Below are 16,875 nucleotides of genomic sequence, written 5' to 3'. Positions count from 1 at the left end.
CTTCTTCCTAATAAAATTTCAAATAACTCAACTATTTTATTTGTAATAAGGAAATAAACCCTTCAAAATAGTTCTTTTGCTTCAGTGATGTAGGGAGTATGCAAACTAAAATTAGAGGTGACCCCACCCTGCAATTTTTTTTAAACCCTTGCATTAAACTACTTTTTTTTATAGATAACATTTTTTATTTAATTTATGATTCCAAATAACTTGAATATTGAGGAATCAAACGTTATTTCTTTGTATTATGATCTTTTACAATTTTCTTTAATTTGAAAAGTAATTGAAAAAAGAAGGCAGTTGCGAACTTAACATACCGTTCTCCTCTCTTAGCGAACGGAGGTGACGTTTGTAGAGAAGTGTGGACTTTCATAAACTAGTTTTTTAAATAAAATGGTAAATTTCTATGAATTTCAAAAAATATGTATACGTTTTTCTTATTAGTGTAAAGTAGTCGTAAGGGATGGGCAGATGGCTTGGATATTAAAGGATAAAAAATTGTCATCTTAACCATGCTATGAATTGAAGCTAGTTATTAGTCCTAACAAATCTTGAGGTATGTTAATTATTTTTAATTTTCATTATTCATTTTGACTAATGTGAATCAATTTTACAATAGGGTTTCGTGAAAGTGGTTAAGAATAAGCAGTATTTTAAGAGATACCAGGTTAAGTTTAAGAGGCGTCGTGAAGGAAAGACAGATTATTATGCCAGGAAGAGATTGATTGTTCAAGATAAAAACAAATACAATACACCCAAGTACCGTTTGATAGTTCGACTATCCAACAAAGACATTACATGCCAGGTTAATTTATTTACATTTCTATATGGTTAAGAAATACAGGTATAAATAGAGATTTGTTTGGTTTTTATAAGAATATAAAACGGCATAGGTGAATGTTTTTTATTTTTGTTTTAGGTGGCTTATTCTAGAATTGAAGGGGATAAAATAGTCTGTGCAGCTTACAGTCATGAATTACCGAACTATGGAATTAAAGTTGGTTTAACGAACTATGCAGCTTCATATTGCACAGGCCTTCTGTTAGCAAGACGTGTAAGTAATGGAGTTAATCCTTGTTATTATAGTTTTAGAATTTTTTTTTTTTTTTTAACGTTGAATTATTTTATTTGTTGGATGTAGTTGCTGCAAAAGTTGAAGCTAGATAAACTGTACAGTGGGACCACGGATGTAACTGGTGATGAGTACAATGTAGAAAATTTGGATGATGGGCCAGGTGCTTTCCGTTGTTACTTGGATGTAGGACTTATGAAGACCAGCGCAGGTGCGCGAGTTTTTGGAGCTCTAAAAGGTGCAGTGGATGGTGGTCTGAATATTCCTCACAGGTATTTGAAAGATTAAGATTAGAAATGTTTCGAGTGTTATAATGAGATGAGTTGCTTAAGCTGATGTATATACTTTTTAGTATGAAACGCTTCCCTGGTTACGATGCGGAATCCAAAGAATTCAATGCTGAAGTGCACAGGAAACATATATTTGGCATCCATGTGGCTGATTACATGAGGCAATTAGCCGAAGAAGATGATGATGCTTACAAGAGGCAGTTTTCGAAGTACATTAAATTTGGAATTACAGCGGATAGCGTAAGTTTATTTAAGTCAATTAAATTGGGTTTCATTGAATAAAAAGTTTAAAGGAAAAATTACTTTTTTTAAGCTATATTTGGAAGATTTTCTCTTATTTTTAGTTTTGGTTTATTATCCTCATTCTTCCAAAGAATTTAGAGTAGGGGTATAACTGAATCTCCTATTTTTTTTAAATGGGACTTAGCGTCCAACTACCAATTAGGTGTTTTTTCTTGTATATTTCCTAATAAGAGTAGATGGCAAACTTAACGTTGTCAGATTCCTCCGCAAATATGCGTATTGAGATTTTCTGAGTAATTATGACGCAGATTAATTATGCACATCTACGTGATGCACACAAATTTCAAATGAGAAAAATCACATTGATTTCAAACTTTGAATTCCTTGTTCGATACTAAGGTTAGGTAAGTAAACAAATCTCTAACGTTTTAAAAAGTTTTTATTTGGACCATTTTATTTGACGACTATTTCTTGGGAATCTGAATGTAAGATTTATTTTCTAAGAAAGGAAATTATTTTGCAAGTTCAAGAAACACGGTTCTTGAATCAACTCTCAATCTTATTACTACATCTGGGTAAACGGGGTGATCCTTTTGCTTCTAGTTTTAAGCAAATTGCCAAATAAGGATAATTGTAATAAATTTTTTAAATTAATTTGCCGAGCAATTTTCTATAAATGAATATTGCTGTGTAATACGTTTCAGTGTATCATCTTTGTAGTAAGTGGTGAGCAGACACTAGGTGTCCACAGATAAATAGCCCATTCCTTGTTGTGTCTTCCTCATTACTTCACTAGACTGATTTGAGACACTGTAAGATAATTCTAATGTTTTCCCCGGAACTTTACTGAACGGATTCTTTAAGTTACTGAGACTTTTCGAAAATGATTCCTTCTATTTTCAGTAAACTTCGTGTCTACAACATCTACGTAAAAAGCCCAATAATGAAGAAAACGTGTGCAAATATCAATATTGTTGAGGAACTACCGGTCTTATACGGGGTGTCCCATTTAAATGGGCCACTTTCAAAATAACTCTTAAAAGAAGGGGATATATATAAAAATAAAAGAACATAAAGTTTGTTGATGTATTTTCTCGCTTGTTTGTGATGGGTTGTGTTAGGGTTTTGTTTTTTTTTTATTTTATTGCCGCCTTACCCCTTAAATCGGGGGTAGAAAGTGGCGATTTCCTTTTGACCCCCACTTTTTATTTCCGTATTTAAAACTATTAGTATATCGAATGCTGATAAAACTTAAATCCACAAGGAACTTAAAAATCAGGAATTTTTTTTTTAAAATAGATTTTTATAAATAAATAATTTTTTTTAAAGTGATTATTTTACCTGATTTTTAAGTTTCTTGTGGCTTTAAGTTTTGATTTATTAGAAATTAATGAGAAAATATGCTTTTAATTTTAGTTTATGAAACAGAAAAATAGGAAAAAAACGACGAAGATTTAATCTTTATGATTGAATATCTCGGCAACGGTTTGAAACATTGAAGTGAAATTAACGGCATTTTTTAAAAATAGTTTTAAATACAGTTTAGTAAAAAGTGGAGGTCAAAAGGTAATCGCCACTTTCTACCTCCGTTTTAAGGGGTAAGGCGACAATAAAATCAAAAACACTAACACCATCACCAACTAGAGAGAAAACACTTCAACCTTCGTTCGTTTTTTTTATGTCTCCCTTTGGTTAAGAGTTAATTCAAAAGTGGCCCGTTTAAATGGGGCACCCTGTATTGATAGATTGTTTTGGCAACTGCTGCCACACTGAAGAACCTTGCACTTAACGAGCATTTTTTATGGAAAGTAACATTACCTGAAGACCCTCGAAAATAAATCTTTTCGCGCAATATCACAAATAATTGATTGTTCTATGCGTATGTACTCAGATTTAGGTACTGATGTTCAATAATCAAGCCTTAACAGGTATTTTCAAATGGACGTGACGTGGTATAAATTGACACTGTTGAATTTAGTTGGTGCAGTGGTATGATTTTTTTTTTGCGATTCTATTCAAAAATCTAGATCAGATGATTTCAAAAAAATGAATTACTGAAGAAACTTTCTGTCTATCTACTCAGCGTACAGCTCTTAGTAAGCCCAAGCCTCCTCTTAGGTCTGTGCCATTGATCTCGATTATTTGCAACCTCTATCCAATTTCTTATTTCTATCATGCTAAACTGAAGTGTACCTTAATTTTTCAGATTGAAGAAATGTACAAGAAAGCGCACGCCTCTATAAGAACTGATCCTGTTCACAAGAAAGTTGAAAGAACCAAGGAGCCCGTTAAAAAGAGGTGGAACAAGCGCAAGCTTTCTTTGGCAGAACGTAAGAACTGCATCAAACAAAAGAAGGCGTCCTTTCTACAGAAAATTCAAACTGGAGAAGGAGAAGCTTAATTTTTGTGCTCTTTTTTCAGAATAAATTCTTTAACATTACTGTTTTTGTTTTTTACATACAAAATGTTGTCATACCAAACAGATGCTGTTAATTGTTAAACACTTTCGGTTGTGGTTGTAGCTAAACTGCGAGCATTGCAGGAAAGGGCGCATCTACTCGTATTTTCTCCTTTCCAATGCGCATATTGTTTAAAATTCTACAGTGCATGTAATGCACTAATTTGAACAAGTCACAACGGATTATGTTAGTTGCTGATGAAATAGATCCTTTCACAACTGGAGGACAGCTGCGCAGGAAATTGACGCCTGGCGGGCTTGTCTTGAGGAGGCCATGACTTTTCATGAGTTGTCGCTTTTCAAGCTTTAAGAAGAAAAGGAAGATTTAATTTCCTTTAAGGATATTTAAGAAAAAATAGTAAATTATACCGAAATAGTACCTTGAGGAGACACAACCCAACGCACTCTCTCAGAAGTGCTCTTAATCGAATTTTCTTCGAAAAATGTTTCAAATGAAAGTAGACAAACATGAGTGCAGTGAGTTTACATATTTAAATGCAAATCTAAGGTATTTTCGAAATCCAAAAAAAGTCATTAGGTTAAGTGTTGCATCTGGCAGTGGTACTTTGGTCGCTTAGTAACAGTCGGTTGCCTGGAGTGTCGTAATCAACATTCCGCTTCAGCAGCGTTAATAGAGATATTTTGTCTCCACTATTTGTATAAATTTTCTTATTTCCATTTTCTACAAACCACTTTTTCTGCGTGGGATTTCCAAAAAAGATATTTCTAATGAAATCGATATCGACACATTGAATAAATCGCAAAACTTTTACCTATTGAGTGAATATAACGGCCCAACAAAGTAATTAGTGCGAAAGTGGAGGTCTAAATTTAATCCTGTTTCGTCATGCCACTAAGAGCACTATCTGGACTTTTTAATCAATTCTGTTCGTCTCATTTTTTTAAGGCACTATTAACTATTGTTTATTCCATTTTAGTAATTAAAAAGATTTTTAATAATAAAACCAATCGAGGGAAACATGATGAGCCATTTCTCTCAATCTAAAATGGTACAATCAAAAATGATCTAGGTACGTTTGCTGTAAACCCCATTAACCGTTAGAAAGCCCTGGACTTTTCAACAGTTCTAAGAGAGTTGAAAATTCAATTCTAGCATAAGTCATTTTTGTAGAAACCGAGAATATGAAATATTGAACAGCATTATCGTTTTTGTAAATTTGAAGAAAATATGTAAGTTCAAACTTTTGAGTATTATGGTTTTGCAAAAGTAGAGCGAGACACGCCATATTTTCAGTCGTCCCACACAGTTGTTTGGGTTCTGGAATTACTCTTACTAGATGTAATGTAATTTCTCAAAATGTAGAGAGTTATCATTTTCGGTCAGTGGAGGGTTAACTCTAAACATATTTGATACTGATATTGTGACAGTGATAAATCAGTAATTGTCAAGTGATAAGAATTTAGTTCGCAGTTAGATACAGAGAGGGCCTCACAGTCATGTTTTTGAATCAGACATTGATCAGAGGATTCTTCGATCCACTAGATGGCGCAAAGCATTCTGGTTTGTAACAACGAATGCGCCATATTGTTTTACCACCCCGATCTTAGGTCCGGAGAATCTGTGTAAATTCTGGGGTGGTGTGTAGAGTAGTAAATTAATTTAAAATGGCAGGAAATCCAGGGTTAGAACAGCTTATACCTATAGTTAACAAGTTGCAAGATGCATTCACTCAGTTGGGTGTTCATATGCAACTGGACTTACCACAAATTGCTGTTGTGGGAGGACAAAGTGCTGGAAAAAGTTCTGTTTTGGAAAATTTCGTTGGAAGGTAAGCTTAAATCCTAGTAGTAAATTTTTATAGTTCATAATTTATTAATTAATCTTTAATCAGCCATTAACCTAGTGATGGAATTCTATTGAACCATTGATGAATTTGACCTAAAAGTTTTGACGGTCCAAAGAATTCATTTATTTCTATTTTCAAATGTAGTAATCGTACATTACAATTCTTTGCTTTGATTTAACAACTATTTAGTGTTAATGTCGAATTATTTTACATGTATTTTAATTTCTGTTATCTAATCTATTTACTGATTGTTTTAGAATCCAATTCCTCTCTGCTTTTTATCTTTTAAGTATTTTAGTCAAAACAACTCTTCGATAAAAATAAATTGATTTTCTATTAAATGATAATAGCATGTACGGATCTCACATGTTATGTGAAAAATCATTCAGTTTTGTTGGTTTGTCGATTTCTTTATATTTTATTACTAATAAAGTTAGTAGGTATATTGGTTTCTTGTTTTTGTGAGTAAAACTGCCCAACATAAAGAGGCAGTTTTATCGCAGAAGGGCTCTATTCCTTTAGATTCTCTTAACTCATTCCTTTAATAGTAATTTATCTATAAAACTTATAATTTTAGAATCTCTTGAACGCTGCTAGTCAGCAGTCACACCCTAAAACAGAGATGAGTAATGGAAACATGATTGTTATATGAAGTAATTCCTGTTTACTTTTATTATTTTTTTTAATGTCCTCAGTGATATTTTTGAAAACCGCGAGTAAAAAATAAATGTAATAATTTTTTGTTTATTTTGTAAATGTGTTTATCATCCATACGATATAACTTACAATATAAGTAAGTTCTCGAAACCTGTAATGAATTAAGAGCTTTGTTTGACAGATGGTGTTCTATTTAATTAGATCAAAGATTAGTTAAACGTATTTGATAGAAATCATGTGTATTTAATTTTTTCAGGGACTTCTTGCCAAGAGGATCTGGTATTGTGACTAGAAGACCGTTGATTCTTCAACTTATTAACAGCACAACAGGTATGTTTCCAACATCGCCAATTTGATCCTTTAAGAACTGATTCTCTAACAAAAAAATTTGAAAATTTCTCCTTTCCTTTTTTTTTCTTTAACACCATTTCAATTTTAAGTACTTTTACTTAAAAATTGGTGCAATTATTTTTAAATTATTGGTACAAATTATGTACAATTACTACTATTAATTCATATTTATGGAAAGATTTAAAGTCAAGAAAGTGGAAAAATCACATTTTGTTATGTTTTAACTATGAATTTTGTAGCTGTGTGATAAAATGTCAATGCCAATACCAAACAAAAAACCATGAATTAGCACAACATTAGATAAACACCTAAGGAATCGTTGCATAGTTAGTAAATATTTTCAATAAATGTACACGTTTCTTAATAGAAAAGAATCGTTTCTTTTCTATAAAGACTAAAAGACATTCATCAATATTTCTAGTCTACCCGTACATTTTGTAACAAAAGTCAAAAGGTTTTAGTTATGAAAAATCCATGTACTACTTTACGGAATAATTACGTATAATTATGTGGATCAGGGCCACTGTTAGAGTTTCGAAACGGTGCCAAAAGTGGAGTCTCTTTAACGTAAAAATTAACTCTATACTTGGATTAGAGGGAGAATTAACACTACCAGTAAATAGTAATAATTTTAGGCTGCATATTGTCGCTTAAATTTAGTTGTTATATATTTTAAAGATAAAATTTATTTATGCAAATAATTCTAATCCATAAATACGTCAGTATTCATCCGTTGGTAAATTTCATTTTCCAACACCTTGGTGGTGTTGGAAAATGAAAACCATAAAAATCCATACTTATCACTTATTTAGATTATTTGTAAAAATAGAGTACCCCCCAGATTGGTTGGTTTATTGGTTTATTACTAGAGTAGTCTGTGAATTTTTCACCTGAATTGGTTTGATGTTTACCTTTTAAGCTTACTTCTTCAAGTAAATGCCATCGTAGTCTGTAACTTGAACTCATCAGAGAGCCAATAATTTGACACCTTTCATTCCTTCCTGATTCGAAGCATACGAAGGCAAAAAAATTCCCAGATGTCTTGTTTTTCTTCTCCTCAATTGTCCTTCTAACAAGTGAGCCATGATTCGAAAGAGCCGGTAATCAGAAGGTGCCTGGGCAGAAATGTAAGCTGAGTGAAGAATTCCTAACTTCACATCTTAAATTACTAAGAATGTTTGAATGACGGGTGTAGACTTGAGTTATCTTATTGACAAAGTCCTCTTTTTCGATTAACTAAAGAGGAATAAGTAACTCAGTACCACATTTCTTAGTCTGCGGGCCTTGCCACTTACCGTTTGGCTGCTGTGGTGCTTAAACCAAACAGGAATATTTTCCAGTGCAACTCGTATGTCTCGAGTTGAGTGGACTTAAGATGTATCGCATGGTCATTAGTTAAAATTTTTTCAAGCGCTCCTATTTCCATCTCATCATCTCTTAAGTTTTCTAAAATATTTCGTTACTGGTCACTTGATCTGGTCATTTTTTTTCTCGTTCGAGGTGTGCCGATATAATAATCCAATTTTCGTCGCAAGTAATCATTCCCGTGATGAAACGAAAACTACTCTTTGTTATGAAGAAGGATTTTAATGTCAGGATCCTGAAAGGAGCTTTTGCTTTTAAGGTTTCTAGATCCTTTTGTTAAGCACTGAAACAATATCTTCAGACTTGCTTGGTTCAATTCTGTCATTTTCTTTTTAAAATCGCTCATACTTTTTGATAAACTGATGATTTTTGTACCAAACTACACTGAAAAAAAAAACAACATACAGTCGTTACATCCTCTTGTAACTCTAACTGCAAACTCTTTTTTTATAGGTTTGTCTGGTCGTTGATATTTGCCTCTTATTATTTTTAGTATTATTTTTGTAACATTAAATTATTTCATGAATAAGTGCAATGGTCCAGGCAATCAAAAAGGGATATTTTTCTGAGGTTATGTTTCGAGTTCAATGAAGTTTGGATGTAATTGTACGGCTAATAAGAGATCATCACAGAATCTCATTTTTGTAATGAAATTGTGAAGAATGATTACATTTACACTCCTGTCGTGAACTGAAGGAAACCACAAATGCAATAAGGACTAAGCTGATAATTCGAGTAAATAGATTAATTAATTGACCAGCATCACTAGATAGATATTCACTTACGCCTAGTAAATTAAAAGAAATATGATTTAGAAAAAACGAACGAATTAATTTACATTGACCTTAATGCCCAAATTAATAAATTAAAAAAAAAAAATTCTCTTGAATTCTTCAAAGATTCTCGCTTACTATTACAGCAGCTTACATTTGGCCTTAAAAATGTCAAAAATTTAAAAGAGAAACTGAGATAAATTTTGTGGAAGTCATTTATTTATGCGAACTTAGTTATATTCGGTAAACGGATAAGTGTTCGTAATTGTTTTGAGTTTTCATATACTTAACTAAGGCAGTTATCGAATTGGGTAGATAACGAACTTCTCTTATCGTTTTTGGGTTCCCCTTAGTGACCAGCAAGTTGAGCGTTTGTACTATTTATTATATATAGGCGGAAACTCCAAAAGAAAATTTGTAATTTTAACTTCGTAAGATGTCGTCGAGTGAAAGCCGTGATGTATGTAATTAAAAATCTTGAGGAATATCACAGCGTTGTCATTTGTAGTAATAAAGTGTCTCTGATAAAGTAATAATTTTACAAAATACCCACTTTAGGATAACTATTGTTGGTTTTTATTTACCATTTTAAATGAAGCACATAATGTTCTGTTAATTTAATTAATGAGAAATGAGAAAATATTTAATTTCTGTCTTAATAAGTAATATAAAAAGGCAGCAAAGTTATTCTGGTAAAAACAGCGAGGTCTAAATCAAGTTGACTCTTCTACTTGATAAGAAAAATTTCATAGCATAAGCTGTAGGTATAAGAAAAATTAACAAATTTTCTTAGCTTTCATGCTCGAGTTCTGTTTACTTGTTTTTAATTGAAATTTAAAATTGCCCCACAGTTTTCCATTTAAAGTTAGGTAATTTTGTTAGTACTTCCCACTTTTTATAAAAATCTATGTAATATTGGAAGTGCCAATATCCTTTGCTACCCGTGGATCAGAAGCCCGTATATTCTTTATATTATATTCTCTTGGAATCTTCGATTTCTGAACAATATTATTAAAAATGTAGAAAAAAAATCTTGCAAACTATTTGATGTACGAGGGTCGTTTGAAAAGTCCGTGCAAAAATAAAAACTACTTAATTTTTTGGGGTAAACCTTTTTTATTTTTCAACATAGTCTCCATTTAGGCTTATACACTTCGTCCAACGCTGCTCTAGTTTGTTGATCCCTTCCGAATAATAGGATTTGTCCAAGTCTGAAAAATAGCCATTCGTTTCTGCAATCACCTCCTCGTTTGAATAAAATCTTTTTCCCGCCAGCGATTTCTTCATATTGGGGAACAAATAGTAGTCCGAGGGAGCCAAGTCTGGAGAATAGGGGGGATGTGAAACGAATTGGAACCCTATTTCCATTAATTTTGCGACCACAACTGCTGAGGTGTGAGCTGGTGCGTTGTCGTGATGGAAAAGGACTTTTTTGTGGGCCAATCGTGGGCGTTTTTCTTGCAGCTCGGTTTTCAAACGGTCCAATAACGATGAATAATATGCACCTGTAATAGTTTTAACCTTTTCCAGATAGTCGATGAGGATTATTCCATGCGAATCCCAAAAGACAGTCGCCATAATCTTTCCGGCCGAAGGAACGGACTTCGCCTTTTTTGGCGCAGATTCCCCCTTGGTAACCCATTGTTTAGATTGTTCTTTGGTCTCAGGAGTGTAGTGATTTATCCATGTTTCATCCACGCTTAAAGTCCTGCGGATTCTTCTGGAACAGCTGCAAACCGTCCTTGCAACACTTCACACAATTTCGTTTTTGGTCAAGCGTGAGCAATCGCGGCACCCATCTTGCGGATAGCTTTGTCATGTCCAAATGTTGATGCAAAATATTATGTACCCGTTCAGTCGAGATGCCCACAGCACTAGCAATCTCACGCACCTTCACTCTTCTGTCATCCATCACCATATCATGGATTTTATCAATGATTTCTGGAGTAGTAACCTCATCAGGGCGTCCAGAACGTTCAGCGTCACTTGTGCCCATATGGCCACTCCGAAAATTTTGAAACCAGTTATAAACTGTTCTTATCGAAGGTGCAGAGTCACCATAATGTTTATCAAGCTTCTCCTTTAGTCTCCTGAGGCGTTTTGCCTTTCATAAAGTAGTGTTTAATCAACACACGAAATTCTTTTTCGTCCATTTTTTGAAAATCACTCGACTTCCTCGATTCAAACGAATGCCAAACACAAAGAAATAGACCGATCTGGCTGAAACTTGGTGTGTGTTCTTCCAAGAGATGCTACTAACTAAACATAACCTCGATACGCGCCAGTGTTGCTATATCTCTGACTTTGCACGGACTTTTCAAACGACCCTCGTAATTAGCCCATCGCTACATATAACCAACTTCGTTAAATCTTGAAAATATTTTAAAATTCTCTCTGTGTAAGCTCTGTATCCAGATTGTGGACTGCTTTTGAAAACTTCCATTTCATTCCTTGGATTGATAAATTGAGATTAAAAAAAAAAAAATGAGCTAACTCTAAGAAGAACTACTCTCAAAAAAATTATTTATACACAGGGTGATCCATTTAAAACGCACCAACCGCAAATAACTTCCTAGGAAAACGGAATTTCGAAAAAACGTGCGAAGTGAACTATATGTTTTTTTTTTTGTCTAATTTTCTAATTTTCCAACCCCGATGCTGTATCTTCATTTTTGGCGGAGTTATGGGCAAAAACCTAATTGAGGTTTTATAAGGACCACTAGTTTTGACAATGATTATGAATACTACATAAAAAATTATGAAAAATGCCGTTAACTCCGTTTCGATATCCCTAATATTTGTCGAGATATTTATGATCAAAATCACAATTTTATCTATTCGTGATCGGTTTTCAATATTAAATTTCCACCAGAAATACACGTTTTGGGAGGTCCTCTGATTGCGAAAAATGTTATTTGTGACGTAAATAACAAAAATACCTAATAATAATTGATGATTTAAAAAATATAATGTAATATAATGGTTATGGGTGAGTCAGAATAAATTTGTTTTATCATCAAATAAAATCAATCATTACATCATGTACCCCGTCTGCAAAACTTCTTGACCAATAATTACGGTAAGAACATCTTGCCAGGGAGGAGTGGGTGTTGGTCTAGTGTCATGAGCGTGGTTTTGTAAGTGGGAGATCCCCAGTTTAAATCCCGCGGGTGCAGTCATTCACAATACTTAATAGATCATAATACTTTTTTAAATAAAATGTAATCATTCGAACTGGGGAAAATTAATCTTGAAAACCGATTACAAATAGATAAAATTTAGCTTTCCTAAAAAGTTATTAGCGATTGGTGCGTTTTAAATGGATCACCCTGTATTAATTACAATTACAATTTATTGCTCTGTTGATCTGGAGATTTCCAGCAGTTGCTGGCGTTAGAGCCACATCCTCATTTTACGAGCGTAGTAGACATATCTAAGTCATTGTATTCATTTACAGGATAACGTAAAGAAATTAAAAGGAATGAGGAATCTGTTTGTAACCAACAATTTTTTTTCGAATTTTTTTTTTTCGTTACATTACAGTTTAAATTTACTCGTGTAAATTCTCTACTTTTTCTACTTCGTCTACTTTTTTGAGAATTATACCTCCCAAAGATTCTGGCTTGTCGTTTCTTTTACTGCAATAAGAGGAGGTATTGTAATCGTCAAATTTACGAAATTGAGTATTAATCAGAAACACAAATTGTGAGGCACACTAAATCTAGAAAGTGTTTTTAGTAACACTTCCGCTCTTCTTTCTTACAAACACACACTTTCACAAACTCCTGAGCTTGTATTTAAACACGATTTTAAGTTTTAAAGTATGAAGCTAATAGAGCCGTCACATTGTAGACATGTGAGAAAAGCCAAAACCCAATAGATGGATGTATTTTTGTTGTTACAAAAATAACTGAACTTTTAGTAAAAATATGTTTTGAATTGTACTTATTGAAGCAAGAATATTTTCTTTTAAACATGACTGTATAGTGACTATTACATTCAGCATTTGCTACAGATGTTAGACATGTAATGTATTTATAAGTTCAATTGTAACGTACATAGTTCAACCAACTTGGCAATTATAAGGTGAAATGAGTTATTAATTTGCCCTTGTTCAGTTCACCTCTTGGTTAATGGAGCAGAGACCAGATCTCTGCCCTCAATTTAAGATTACCGTTTTTTTTTGCTTCTCAATATTTAAAGGTGCAGACATGATCTTTGATTTTATCCGTCGTGGAATTCATGATTATTATACTCTGAATGGTTATTTACTCTTATATCAGAGATGTCAGTTTTGTGTAGAGATTTCGTCTTCACTTTATACGTGTGTATGTGTTGAGTCGTAAAACATTTTTTAAAAAATAATGAGATAAAATTAGTGTAACGCAAGTAATTGTTTAGGGGTTTTATACGTTCATGTATTATATTTTAGAATTGTACAGGTGGTGTAGTATTTTATATGGGGGAAGGGGGCGCGCGAATTTAAGCAGAAAACACGGAATTATACTTTTAGTTCATTTGTACTGGGAAATAATTATTGTTGAATAAAGTATTGATGATAATCAACGTTAAGAGTTGTGAATTTCTAATTCTGTCCAATTTATAATTCCACAAATGTTCTGTACGCTCAATCAGCCATATTTTACTTACAATTAAAACATTAATAAATTTGTTGATATTGATGTAGCCCGCTTGAAAAATGGCCATAGCTTTTAGCGCCAAGTTAATAAAACATGGTTAAGGAAAATGCGATTCATCCAAACAGATTTCTGAGTTGTGTGGAATTTTATATTGCTAAGTGCATAGAAAAATTTCTTAATTTTTATTTGGAACATTTCTAGGAGGGAATCCAATTTACTTTTTATGCTCAAGCTCCTAAATCTGTAATTTATCTGCTGACCAAAATTCCGTTTGGTTTTTAAGAATTTTGAAAATTAAATGTTGTGTTTCCTCAAAAGAAAGTTATGTTTCCTACCAGATAGCTACTTTCTACTGACCTGACCGACGCTTTTATTGTTGCACTGGTGGTATTGCTGGGGTTGCCTCCGCTTCAGTTTGTAATTCAGGCGGAGGCAAGGGCTGGCGCGCATAGACTAGCGAGAAACGGGCAAGTTGTTCTTCCATTGGACCTATGAATATTACAGACAAGGTCGACCCTGTGCCGGTTATAGGCATAGCTGGGGGCAGTATCTCTCCTAGACACAGTTTGAGGCAGTTTTGAGTTTTAGGTGTACATCAGATCGAGGACTGAATGGAGGGTGAACTGGACAGAACAGCTCCGGAAGGGATGTAGTCATGTGGTTCACGGATGGTTCCAACATGGCCTGTGGAACCGGGGCTAGAGTGCGTGGGGTTAAACCTGAGGTACCCATTAAGAGAGCTCTTGGGAGATACGCCACCGCCTTCCAGGCCGAGGTCTTTGCCATCAGAACTTGTGCTGAGAAAAACCTGCGAATGGATCTTAGAAATAGGGAGATTTGCATTTTTTCGGACAGCCAAGCTGCACTGAAGGCCCTTACTTCCTTCAAAACTATCTCTTCCCTAGTTTGATAATGTAAAAAGGCCCTGAAACTACTGGCTCGGTATAATCAAGTTCGGATGGAATGGGTGCCGCGTCATATGGGGATTAAGGGAAATGAAACAGTCGATCAACTGGCCAGGAACGAAGGTAACACTCCTTTCAGGAACCAGTCCTGGGGATCTCCAAGGGTGCAGTTCGTGCGGCTCTCAGAGACTGGATCTGGAGAGAACATGAAAAGAACTGGGTGATGCTTCCTGGGATCAAACACGTCAAGAGTATCATAATACCCTGGCTGTGTAAACAAAGAACCGAAGAGACTCTGTGCTTGGGCAGGAATCAGATTACTCTGATTACAGGCCTATTCACAGGGCATAGTAGGTTCAGGAAGCATCTGCACAAAAGTAGGGCTTATTAACTCGGAACCGTTGTGCAGATTGGGTCAGGAAGAGAAGGAAATGGCCTCTCACCTGCTGTTCGATTGCGGTTGCGCTATGAGACCTTTGGACTTTTGAGACCAAAGGAGATAGTAGCACAAAAAATAACTAGTAGGGAAAGTGCTCGATCTTTTTAGAAGGGGAGGTTTCGTCTGCTAGATCCAAAAGGGGAAGGCACAGTAAGTCTCTTGCGGCTGCGGTGCCGTGGGGTATAGGTCTCGTCCCGCTTTCTATTCTATTTCATGTACTGACCGATACTTAATACTATTCCATGTAGTACATAGTTTTCGTTACGTCCAATACTTCGATCAAGATACAAAGTCGTAGTTAGTTAGGCACTTACTTTACAATAAATTTCTTATAAAAGTACATCAAATAATATTCAATACCAAGATCAGGAATCGAACCCAGTAATACGATACTAGCTTTGTTGTCTGCGAGAAATTTTTTTCTAATTGAAGTTTCTTCTTTACCTAAAGCGGTCGTTGACATTTTATCGTGCTATCCGTTGTGCAGTTTCAGTCGGTTTGACAGTTCGAACAATAAACGAGAATTGTGAAGCACTGTTGTACTTTATATAAAGTGCAAGTTATGATCGTGCCCTCCTGCAGCTTATATTATAGAGCTTGCACACACCTTTTTTACGTTTCGAGTTTGTAGATCCTTGAGTGGGAGGTTAGTTTTTAAAGTTAAATTTAATGAATTTTGAAATAATTAATTTAAAAGAATTAAAGATTAAATATAATGTAAAAATTTTCCTAATAAATTTTATGCTTTTTCCTACCGGTCTCTGAATCGTTTTTTCGCGTTATCGTGAGCTGACAATGACCTGGAGAGGCTCCTAGGAAAAACAATCTGAGAGGGTATGCACGACGCAAACTCGGGAACTAAATGCCGCCAAATATTATTTATATATACTAATATTTGACTTTTTTTCTGTTCAATTTTTGTTTTTTCAACAAGTCAGAAAAAAGTACAATATATTTTAAGTTTTCTATCAAATTAGCATACTGAAATGGTGGATTGGCTATGTTTTATGGTTTTCCAGAATTATCTCAAGAAAGTTGGGATATACGAAAACTAGACTATATTATCATTAAAACTTATTGGTTTTAATAATTTTATACACTTTTTTTGTTTGATGAAGTTATTGGTGAAATTATTATTTTTAGTCCATGAATTCAACACTTATTTTGTTCATTTAAGCAATCAATAAACCCTAAACATTACTTCCGGAAATTTATATCTAGTAGCCGTCATCGTTGAAGTTGAGAGATATCTTCATAGTTCCGGTTTATTATCTCTCTAAAAGTTCATTCATACCATGAAGTATCTTTTACCAGCTATTTAATATAATAATATAAAATTCTGTAGCTCCCTGAAAGCAAATGGTTGTAAGCTATATTTTATGCAGTTTTTAGATTTTTTTCCACTTAATTTGATTTTTTATTCCTCTCCTTAAGGAAATCTAGAATAATGGTTAAATTTTTATAAACAATTGATTTTACCGATCGGTCTGCGTAGACAGGAACAAAACAAAAGTTGCTCTATTAATAAAAACAAAAAATAAATATGTTCATACATGGAAAGCAAAGTAACATACCAAACAAAACTTAATTAAAAAATATTATACCTATAGACTCTGAAATAAAAATAAGTGAAAAATGTAAGTTCTAAGAATTTTGTAAATAGATAAAAGAATTTTTGTATGCTACAAGTTCAAGTAAGTCAGAAAATGTTGTAAATAACTTAAAGTAATTATTAATATCAGTATCTTCCAAAAGTAGAGAAAATTAATCAGTGAAACACTCAAGTTCAGTGTAGTAAGTAACTGTTAGATGGTTAAGAGTAAGGATGAGTAAGGTCTTTTCTTGTATTTCGCGTATTACTCGCGTCAATTGCT

The 16,875-nt window shown here is 33.8% G+C and overlaps 2 protein-coding genes across 12 annotated transcripts in view; both read left to right on the top strand.

Annotated features, from left to right (window-relative positions):
• Nucleotides 1–257: 257 nt before the first annotated feature.
• Nucleotides 258–4,045, top strand: RpL5 (ribosomal protein L5). The gene is made up of 6 exons (XM_074137923.1): nt 258–396; nt 620–805; nt 920–1,054; nt 1,142–1,344; nt 1,425–1,602; nt 3,812–4,045. Exons 1-6 carry the CDS (start codon nt 394–396, stop codon nt 4,004–4,006), a joined length of 900 nt encoding a protein of 299 aa, XP_073994024.1. The 5' UTR covers nt 258–393; the 3' UTR covers nt 4,007–4,045.
• A 1,500-nt stretch (nt 4,046–5,545) lies between these two features.
• The window catches only part of shi (dynamin-1 shibire), a 39,221-nt gene continuing 27,891 nt past the window's right edge, over nt 5,546–16,875 (top strand). For 9 of the 11 annotated variants that reach the window (XM_074137665.1, XM_074137656.1, XM_074137659.1 and 6 more), the window contains exons 1-2: nt 5,547–5,853; nt 6,785–6,858. In XM_074137665.1, coding sequence (XP_073993766.1) covers nt 5,690–5,853; nt 6,785–6,858 — 238 coding nt within the window. In that variant the 5' untranslated portion in view covers nt 5,547–5,689. Of the gene's footprint in view, nt 5,854–6,784; nt 6,859–16,875 lie in introns of all 11 variants that reach the window. The other 2 variants (XM_074137654.1, XM_074137655.1) reach the window with 1 other exon arrangement.

The sequence above is a fragment of the Rhodnius prolixus genome, unplaced genomic scaffold, assembly GCF_049639745.1.
Source record: "Rhodnius prolixus isolate KJV_2025 unplaced genomic scaffold, Rpr scaffold_1, whole genome shotgun sequence".
NCBI classification, from domain to species: Eukaryota; Metazoa; Arthropoda; class Insecta; order Hemiptera; family Reduviidae; genus Rhodnius; species Rhodnius prolixus.
The sequence above is the reverse complement of the archived record's forward strand: the minus strand, read 5'-3'. Positions and strand labels throughout refer to the sequence as shown.

Excerpts from the sequence above, each read along its gene's own strand:
- RpL5 (XM_074137923.1), top strand. Across the intron at positions 806-919 it reads ACAAAGACATTACATGCCAG|GTGGCTTATTCTAGAATTGA; the intron begins GTTAATTTATTT and ends TTTTTGTTTTAG. Across the intron at positions 1,603-3,811 it reads TTGGAATTACAGCGGATAGC|ATTGAAGAAATGTACAAGAA; the intron begins GTAAGTTTATTT and ends TTAATTTTTCAG.